The sequence below is a fragment of the Heterocephalus glaber genome, unplaced genomic scaffold (genome assembly GCF_053883595.1).
Source record: "Heterocephalus glaber isolate CG9 unplaced genomic scaffold, H.glaber_assembly_v1.0 deba00001561, whole genome shotgun sequence".
In the NCBI taxonomy this organism is placed as follows: domain Eukaryota; kingdom Metazoa; phylum Chordata; class Mammalia; order Rodentia; family Bathyergidae; genus Heterocephalus; species Heterocephalus glaber.
The window spans coordinates 2,589,768-2,599,654 of record NW_028258349.1 but is presented as its reverse complement, the minus strand read 5'-3'; the positions used below and the strand labels follow the sequence as shown (position 1 = coordinate 2,599,654).

Here is a 9,887-nt window from a genome sequence, read left to right as displayed (position 1 = left end):
CCCTGTGCTCCCATAAGTACACTCATATTGTCTGGTCATGAGCTTCCACTTTGATGTGTAAAAGTGACCCTCAGGTCAGAACCCTGCTGGCCTACCTGGGAGAGCCAGAGGAAGGGAGCCTGTTGTGAATCCCCTCAAAACTTAGTGAAGGGGGCTGGGGATTTAGCTCAGGGATTTCACCACCTGCTGTGCAAGCGCAAGGACCTGAGTTCGATCCCCGGTACCAAAAAAAAAAAACTTAGTGAACGGGAAGAGCAAGATCTTCTGGCAGACTGGGACCAAAAAAATCCCCACAAAACGAAACAAGACAGGTAAATATAGAGATAGAAATGAAAGAAGAAAAATATGGGTGAAAATCTTGCAGCAGGGTCCTTATGTTTGAGAGGAGAAGGAAGGAGAGATCAAGATGCAGTATGGGGCTGGGACCAGGTACATGGCCGCACCTGTAATCGCAGTAGTCCGGGAGGCTGAGGCAGGACAATCACAGGTTTGAGCTTAACCCAAGCAATTTAGCAAGATTTTATCTCAAAATGAAAAATACAAAGAGCTGGGAATATAATTCAGCTTGAAGGCCCTGGGTTCAGTCTCAAGGAGAATAACACACACACACACACACACACACACACACACACACACATACACAGCCAGTAAGGCAGGGAAAGTCATTTCATGTACAATATTTTCTACTACTACCCCACCAACTCTACCTGTCAGATCTTCTTTGTTTATGGTAGGGTAATCAGGGGCTTCATGCGTACAAGCACTCTGCCACTGAGCTAGAGCTCCAGCTACTTGCCTGTCAAATCTTACCAGTCTCTACAAAGTGACTTCAAATACCATCTCTCTCATGAAGCCTTCTCAGCTCCTCCCACCCCAAATTAATCTTTCTCTCTTCTGTTCTTCCTCAGCCTTTGCTCGTCCCTTTATTATAGCTTATGTGCTCATAATTTGTGCACATCTTATCTCCGTAACTAAATTGTAAGCTTTAATTCAAGAAACATTGATTGAAGCCTGCTGTGTGCCAGGGATTTAGTAAATACGTTAAATTGAGGGACAGGAGGAGCTGTGGTCTGTGAACTCTGTGAAAGTCAGGCTTGTTTTTTAATCATATCTCAGTCATGGATGCTGGGATGGTTCATGGCACCTAATGAGTACCGAATGCATTTTTGTCAAAGGACTTCATTGCTGAACAAATGAGCAGCAGGATGGAGAAGGTGGTCAGGTGGGATCAATGAGCGGAGATCCTGACCAAGTGTGTGTTCCCGTCCTGGTCCTGAACTGGGTTGTGGTCTGGACATCAACGCTGCCTCTGGGCTGTGACACCGTCTCAGCAAGGGGCACAGCGACCTCTTCTTCAAGGGCTGTTTCCTGCAGGCTTCATGCCAGCACTCCTCAGTTTCTCTTTACCTCCACCTTGGCAAACCCCTTCCCCTCTTCAGGACTCAGGTCCCCACCTATGCCAGGGGGACAGCCCCACCCCGATGCCGCTTTGAGATCCAGTGTGGCGGGGTGGGGTAGGGCCAGCGGGGAAGTGAGGGGGAGCATCCTGTGTTATAATTATAATGATCACACCTTGGATCCTATCAGCTGCTTTCAGAGGAGCTCTTTTCCTTCCCACGGACTCTCCCCTCCAGGTACAGGAAACTACAGGAGAAACTGAGGCATGGGGATGGGAAAGCAGTTAGATCACAAGTTGGCTACCCAGCCTCCTGCAGCCTGTCCATTCTGTGTGCTCCTTCTTCCAAAGTGCTACCAGTCAGGACGTCTCTGAGCCCACAGAGGGGCCCCTCAGTCACTCACCCCAGGTCCAGCCATGTGGCACACTGAAGGGAAGCAGAACTTCCCACAGGGAGTGTCAAGGTAAGGGCCATCCGAGTGTCTTCATAGGTATGTTCACGCCCCAGTAAACACCTCTGGGCCTGAGAGGGAGCACAGGAGCCCTGCTACCACCAAGCCCTTTGAGGCCTCTCTCCTCATCTACAAACATCTATCCCTGTCCCTCTGTGCCCTTGTCCCCTCAGGCCTGTACCAAGTCTCATAAGGGCCATGGTCCTGGGGATTATGTCACATACTTAGGCCTTTCTTACCCTCTTCTGGGATGAAGCCTGGAGAAGTAACGTTCCAGGAAAGGGGCTGGAAGAAAATATGGCTTCCAGGAGATTTTTCAAGATCAGTGGCTTGTGTATGGGGTTCAGTTTTTTCTTCTACACTGAATCCCTATTCCCCTCATGCCTCACCACCTACCCTCCTCCCACCCACATTCCGGGCCTTAAGAATTGGAACAATTCAAGCCATGGTGGCATCTTTAGCGTGTGTATTTGTGAGGCATTATTGCGTGCATGCCCATATGCATGCATTCATTCAACAGATTTTGTTTTCTTTTTCAGAGATTAAACCCAGCACACTGTCTGTGAACCACACCACCAGCCCTTGACAGACATTCAGTGAGAACCTCTCAGTGTCAGGCTGAAGGGAGGTGACGGAAACACACAACACACGGACCCTGTCCCCAGGGAGCCCGAAGTCAAAGGAAGACAGATCATAAACATCTATAACAGGGCTAGGGATTTAGCCCAGTGGTTCCGTCGCCTGCCTCGCAAGCGCAAGGACCCGAGTTCGATCCCCGGTACCAAAAAAACCAAACCAAAACAAACCAAAACAAAAAACATCTATAACACATTCCATCCCAGCATCACGCGTCTTCTGTGTGTCTCTGTGAATACGTGTCATGCACATACACAGAGCTGTCTGTGTGTGACTGTGGATGGTCATCAACTGCGCACTGTAAGTCCAAGCATCCACTTAGACCTGTCCCTGTCCCCATGACAGGCTGCACACCTAAGCCAAACCGGTTGGAGTGGGTTGTGCTGAAATTTCTGTTTGTGTCAGTGGGACCTGAGGTGAGTCAGGGAGGGGCGAGGATGGGCGGGGTGGGGTGGGGGAGAGGAAGAGTGAGAGTGAGGGTCGGACTGGACTGAGTGAGCGGGAAGGGCTGGAGTGGGGGGTGGGGAGGATGGGTTTGGTAGACGGACAGTAGCTGACAGAGCTCCTGCTGAGTAATATCCTATTTGTCTGCAGGGAGATTTCAGGTCAAAGGAGAGTCAGAGGCTGCTGGGGAGACCCTTGGGCTTTGGGAGAGAGGAGGGTGAATAATAAATTGAATGCAAGTAGGTGAAAAAAGGAGTGTGGATTAAATGTTTGCAGTCTGATGCCGCTTCCTCTTCCTCCTCCTCCCTCCTCCTCCTCCTCCCTCCTCCTCCTCCCTCCTCCCCCTCCTCCCCTCCCCCTCCCCTCCCCCCCACTCCCCCTCCTTTTTGTTTTCTTTCATTTTGTTCTGGAGACAGGGTCTCGCTGTGTAGTTCAGGCTGGCCTTACTTGTGATGATCCTCCTGCCTCAGTCTCCCAAGTGCTGGGATTACAGACATGCACCGCCATGCCTGGCTTGCAGTCCATTTCTGGACAGCTTTGTCTCTCAGTGGAGTAAACTATTCCTGGTCTGCTTCTTGCCCTGGTTCCACACAGTCTGCACAGAAAGGCGCTGAGCTGATTGATGTGGTGATTACTGAACCAGGACTTGATCCCATCCCAGGATGGAAGCTGCTGCAGGGAGCAGCATCAAATTCACACCTCCTGCTTCTCCCGAGGACGGCCCCCACCCTGGAGGTGTGGGGAGAGAGCCCATGCAGGACCCAGGGGTGCCCCAATTCTCCTCTGCTGACAGCCAGCTTTGCTCCTCTCCAGGGCCACCATCAATGTGCCCAGTATTGGGATGGTGGCATCGGGCTTTCCAGGATTTTCCATCTAAACATTGCCATGTGCTGTGTTGTTCTTATCTGTTGGTTCCCCAATACCCAGTCCCATCCTTTACCAACAGCCACTCTTCCTGATGGCCTCACAGCATCCCCCCAACTTCAGGGGCCCTAAAACTGGAGTGAGCCACCCAGGGCGAAAGGTTGCACATGAGGCAAGGCACAGTTGGGCCTGCTTTTCAATAGGCCCAGTTGTGTGCAGAGTCCCACCTCCTTGCCCTTGCCAAGGTTCTGTAAACACATTACCACAAAGGTGGGGAGCAAAGCACACGCTAAGAGACAAATACCTTAATTATTTCATTCCACATCTCTGGATGGACTGGCACTTCTAGAAGGCTCTTGGAAGCCAGGTGTAGTGGCATACACTTGTAATCCCAGCATTCTAGGAAGCTGAGGCAGGAGGTTGCAAGTTCAAGCTCAACCAGGGCAATTTAGCAATTTAGCAAGACCCTGTCTCAAGATTTTAAAAAATAAAAAAGGCTGGGGATGTAGCTGAGTGTGAAGGCTCTGGTTTTAATCTTAGTACTGGGAAGAAAAAAAGAAAAAGAGAAGGTTCTTGCATAGGTGCTGGCTAGTACAGGTTAAGAGTAGGAACCCTAATGGAACTCAGTCTTCCAGTGGTGACAACACAGGGGAAAGTGCTGCAGTGAGGAGGGGGCAGGACAAAGGTCCTGAGAGTCTGGTGAGAGGGTGGGTTCTGGAGAGAACCTGGGTGGTCCCCACACCTAGCCACAGAGAGATAATCTGTTGGGCCCTGTGGAAGCAGCGCCCAGAGCCCAACCTGGCCATTGAGGCTGCACCCTCAGAGACACCCCAAGCAACTCCTGTGCTCTAGAGTCTCTCACACTCCAGTCTGCAAGCACCCGGCTTGCATGCTGATGGCATGGCTCCTCTCCAGGACGAAGATGGCCATTTCCTGGCCTGAGCTCCAGCCCCTGTGGGATGACCTTAGAGGAGAGGGGCAGGAGCTAAGAGGACACAGTGTAAAGTGGGACTAGAGGGTGGATTTTCTTTTCAAGGTCCTTAGCATACTTCTTCTTCTATAGATTACAAACATATATCTCTCTCCATCTTGTAAGCCCTAGTTTCCTTTTTCCTCTCTCTATAAGACCCAGAAGTCACCAGATCTGCAACTCTGCCCTGTTTCCACTGTCACTGCTGAGCACTCAGGTGCAGTTGCCTCAGTTAGAGGCCAGGGCATGGTGCGTCTGTAGAGGAACCCTAGCTGCAAGGGTCCCAGGCTTTCCCTCTGCCTGGGCCTGGGAAGCAGGGGTCAGATTCTTGGTCCCAACTCCCAGCCCCCACCCCGAGGCCCTGCTGCAGCAGGACAAGTTTCTGGCCTTGCTCCCTGCACCCAGAGACTTTGGATCCTGCCCAGACTGGTTTTTAGTCCCAGAGACAATGAAGTAAAGCCTGTGAGCTGAGGAGAGAGGTGGTGAGTCTTGGTCTATGTGAGAAGCAGGGAGTGGAAGCCACATAGAGCAAGGCCTGACTCCCTTCTGAGCATCTGAGTGCCTTCTACAACACCCCCACTCCCACAAGACATGATTCATATCCCCCATTTTTCTTCTTTCCTTTTTTCTTTCTTTCTTTTTTTTGAGACAGGGTCTCTCTATGTAGTCCAGGCTGGCCTTGAACTCACTATATAGCCCAGACTGGACTCAAACTCAAGGCAATCCTCCCGCTTCAGCCTCCCCAAGAGCTGGGATTACAGGTATGCACCACTACAGCTGGTCTACTTCATTTTTCTTTCATTCTCTCTCCCTCTCTCTCTTTCTTTTTGTAGTATTGGGGATTAAACCCAGAGTCTCACACATGTTAGATGAGCATTCTACCACTGAGCTACATCCCCAGCCCTTTTTAAAATTTTTCTTTGAAACTAGGCATGGTGGTAGACACCTGTAATCCCAGCGCTCGGATCACCAAGAGTTCAAGGCCAGTATGAGTTACATAGTGAATTCAAGGCCAGCCTAAACTACATAGTGAGACCCTGTCTCAACAACAACAAATTTTTAAAAAAATTTTAACTCAGGTGTGGTGGCACACACCTGCAATCCAAGCACATGGGAGGCTGAGACAGGAGGATGACTGGGAGTTGGAGCCAGCTTGGGCTATACAGTGAGTTCAAGGTTAGCCTGAACTACTTAGTGAGACTTTATCTAAAAAAAACTCTAATAAGAAATAAGAAAAAGGGCCGGGGATTTAGCTCAGTGGTTTAGCCACCTGCCTTGCAAGTGCAAGGACCCGAGTTCGATCCCCAGTACCAAAAAAAAAAAAAAAAAAAAAAGAAATAAGAAAAAAGTTCTAGTGAGAGAGACAGATACATACACATACAGAGAGAGTTATTAAAGAGGGGGAATTCAAAGAGACAAAGTGGCTAAGACAAAATCTAGTAGAACATCCAAAGACAGGCAAAAGCAAGAGCCTAAAATGGGCATGTAGGCCAATCAGGTTGAAGCAAAATGACCCCGCCCCCTTTGCTCCTTGCCTAATCTTAGGAGTGTGTCAGATCTGGGTCCAGCTGTTGGGAGGTGAACCAGTGAGGAGCCTTAGGGAGAAAACTGGCTTTCAGATTTCAGCCAAAGATATTAGAAGTTAGTTAGTTTGTTTGTTGAAGAGATTTTTACCATGGTCTTGGAAAACCAAGAATCCTGCGTGTCAGGCATAAGGAAAACTATAGCTGGGTGGGCAGAGAGTCTCAAAGCAATGTTAAATCTCAGCTTTCAGATACAGGTGGGTAACAGGTTCTGGTAACCTTCTAGTTTAATTTGCCTTCCTGCCCACACCTTCCCCATGCTGTGTTCTCTGACAACCAAGAGTTGAGGACAGGCGCCAAAAGCCCTGCTATGCTGTCGTCCCTCTAAATGTGCACCCCCACTGCAGCCCGTCTCTACAACTTCAATTTCTCAGGCATAATGAGGAGCAAGTTCATCAACTTGGTATAAAACTTTGGTTTATCAACTTGGAATATCAACTTTGGTATAAAAACCAAAGGCAAAAGTAGCAGCCATTATTCCTGATAGCCCAGCCCTGGGGGCCACAGATCCTATTTCTGACCCACCACAGCTGGGCTAGGAATAGAACTATGCATTTCCTCCTGCAGCTGAATCGAGTTAGCTCAGATCTGGGCTTTACTACTCTTCACTGGGTCCTGGAGGGACAGAGTTACGAAGTTAAGGGACCTTGTTGAACAAAAGGAAGGTATCAGGGAGGGGCAAGTCCGCTTTTCTCGCTCCTCCCCCATTTCACCCTCACCCAGCTTGTAAGGCTGGGCAGCTTCTACTGTGGATCTTATCAAGAGAAACTCCCTGTCGTTAATCCTGAGTTCCAGGTACCACGGTGCCTCAGTTTCCTTGTGCTGTATGAACCTGATGAGGCAAGATGAAATAATTCCTCTTACTAAGATGCAGTTCTGAGTTTTTCAAGCTTCAATCATGCCTCAAGTATTTTTCCTCCTCTATCCAATTCAACGAAGCTCACCAGCAGTCACGCACACATATTCTATTCCCATTCGTGTGTGTGTGTGTGTGTGTGTGTGTGTGTGTGTGTGTGATTGCACCTTGACAAACTGGGTTCTGCTACCCTCTAGTGGCCTACTGGATAAACCAACAGCACATGTTATAAATGAGAACACTGAGGAGGCCTAGAGAGTCAGGGGAAATAGTTGGGACTACAGCCCAAGTCTCCCGACTCCACTTTCACTTCCTCACCCTGACTTCTTTCTCCCTCACCTCTGGGAAGCCAGTTCGAGTAAGAAATCCTGAAGCTGAGAGGACGGGGCCCCTGCCATGGAGCAACACCTGCCTCTCTAGTGTCCAAATTCCAAATCAGCTTGCAGCTGCGGCTACAGGGGTTCTTCGAAGAACTGTTTGCTTCCTGACTTTCTGAGGTTAGCGATCTTTCAGGATGCTTACTGACCGCGCTCGTCTCCGGTCGCCAGGGCAACATCACTGTCAGACCCCCAGGAGCCACCCGATCTCTGGTCTCCACGGTAACTGGCCCTTTGCGACTTCGGTTTGCAGCAGTCGCGCTGCAGCCACCGCAGTGGTTGCTGGGCTACGGCGGAGTACGGGCAGAGTCTGGAGGTGCTGATCTGGCCTGCTAAGTGGGGGCGCCACACACCCCCGCCCCTGGACCCATGGCGGCGGCCGCGGCTCCGGGGGGTCGGGCTGGGGGCTCGGGCTGGACCTGGAGGCCAGTGGCATGCGATGCGCTTCTGGCTCGGGCCTTTCATTCAAGCACTGAACTGGGAGGGCGATTCTATCTGGTGGGAGGGCTCCTAGCTGGTGGAGCGACAGCTCCCAGCAGTGACACGGTGCTCTTCGACCCGGCGGGGGCCCAGGCTGTGCGCTTGGGAGCCCAAGGCAGTGCCCCGCGCAGTCACCACGACGCAGCTCCCGTGGACGGCCGCTGGCTCTGCATCGTGGGCGGCTGGGACGGGTCGCGGCGCCTGGCCGCTGTGGCCGCGCTAGACACGGAGCGTGGAGCGTGGGAGGAGTGGAAAGCGGCCCCTGGCAACTGTCCCCCTGCTGGCCTCAGCAGTCACACGTGCACTCGGCTCTCAGACCGGGAGCTGCTGGTTGCCGGCCGAGAGGGTGGGGTCCGCACTCAGCGACGCTATGGAAACATCTACGCGTTAAAGCTGGACCCTGGCGCCCGCACCTACTGGTATGGCATCCCTCCCCCAAAACCTCAAACCTTTCTTCCCCAACTCTGGAAGAACAAAAAGCGAGAGAAAACCCCTCGGGCAGTTTAGGCACGGGCTCACGCTGGCACCTTGTTTCCCAGAATCTGCTGTGTCTAAGACAGCTGAGATCTCCAATTATTACCTTCCAGGGGTCTGCCCCTGGCCTTTCTATCCTTGGCAAGGGGAGTAGGGTAAAAAACACTACAGCACGTATTTTCCAGAAAGCCCCATTCAGGCCCACATTTCTGCATACCCACAGCTACAAGGAAGAAGGCTGCCGCACATCCTCTCGCTCGGGTCACTCTGCTGCCCTGATCCAAACTCCTGGGCCCCACCCAGGACATCAGCTTTTGCTGTTTGGGGGGTGCAATTCAGCTGAACCAGAAGTAGCTGGGCAGTGGAGTCATGGGAAGATTAAGGTATTATCTACTCCTATCTTGTTTAGGGTGAAAAGGGCTAAAATTGTGATGCCCAAATTCCTTCAGAGTCCCTTCTTTCTCCCTCAAGGAGCAGCCACCTGTTGCCCCTCACTTGACAGAACAGCTTGCAAGGCTTGTAAGCAGTGGAAAGGGGGCTCGACAGGGGCCCCGTGGACTGCGGCATCACTCCTGTTCTGTGGTGGGGCCCTTTGTTGTGCTATTTGGTGGAGAAAGTCTGACCAGAGCTAGAGACACCATCTGCAATGACCTCTACATCTATGACACCCGTGAGAGCCAAACTAATGGTTGAGGGGGGCAGGTAGGCAGGTGGCCGGGGTGGGGGAGACAACAACACAGAACCTAGACTTCAGAAAAATGATGGAGTAATTGAATGGCAGGAAGGAGGAAGAATTGATAAGAATTAAAGGAGTATATACAGCCGGGGATTTAGCTCAGCAGTTCCATTGCTTGCCTCGAAAGCACAAGGTCCTGAGTTTGATCTGTTATCAAAAAAAACCCCTAAAAACCTGAAAAAAAGGAGTATATAGAATAAAATTTGAAGACACCCACAAACGAAGTGAGGAGAAATGAGCAAGCATTTGGTTGTGTCCATGGGTGATAATATCGCTTGCCTCAATAACCACCCTGTGCCCCTACTCAACAGGCAAGTCTCCTTCTCTGTGGTTCCACTTCCCTTCTGCAGACCGGGGGCTGAAACGTGTGGGCCATCGCACCTGCCTCTGGAATGATCAGCTTTACCTGCTTGGGGGCTTCGGTGAGGACGGCAGGACAGCGAGCCCACAGGTTTGCTCCCTGGATCTCTTTATCTAAAGAATAGTGCCGTAAAGCACTGCACCCAGAGCTGTCTGCCTCACTTCCAAGGCTTATTAAATTTCAACCTGAGAGTCAGCATTTGTCTTTGAATCCTTTTTTCTTGGAGGGGGGGAAGTAAATAAACAGAAACATCTTTAT

The 9,887-nt window shown here is 51.0% G+C and overlaps 1 protein-coding gene across 2 annotated transcripts; it reads left to right on the top strand.

The window, feature by feature from the left end:
* Window positions 1-7,798: 7,798 nt before the first annotated feature.
* Klhdc9 (kelch domain containing 9) lies at window positions 7,799-9,824 on the top strand. Of its 2 annotated transcripts, none has more exons than XM_021239612.2 (4): window positions 7,799-8,477; window positions 8,756-8,915; window positions 9,004-9,202; window positions 9,619-9,824. In XM_021239612.2, exons 1-4 carry the CDS (start codon window positions 7,948-7,950, stop codon window positions 9,744-9,746), a joined length of 1,017 nt encoding a protein of 338 aa, XP_021095271.2. In that variant the 5' UTR covers window positions 7,799-7,947; the 3' UTR covers window positions 9,747-9,824. The 2 variants fall into 2 exon arrangements, with proteins under 2 accessions (XP_021095271.2, XP_004858741.1); XM_004858684.4 differs by having other exon boundaries at window positions 9,580-9,824.
* Window positions 9,825-9,887: the final 63 nt, after the last annotated feature.

Excerpts from the sequence above, each read along its gene's own strand:
- Klhdc9 (XM_004858684.4), top strand. The coding sequence starts at position 7,948 with ATGGCGGCGGCCGCGGCTCCGGGGGGTCGGGCTGGGGGCTCGGGCTGG. Across the intron at positions 8,478-8,755 it reads CCTGGCGCCCGCACCTACTG|CTACAAGGAAGAAGGCTGCC; the intron begins GTATGGCATCCC and ends GCATACCCACAG. Across the intron at positions 8,916-9,003 it reads GGAGTCATGGGAAGATTAAG|GAGCAGCCACCTGTTGCCCC; the intron begins GTATTATCTACT and ends TTCTCCCTCAAG.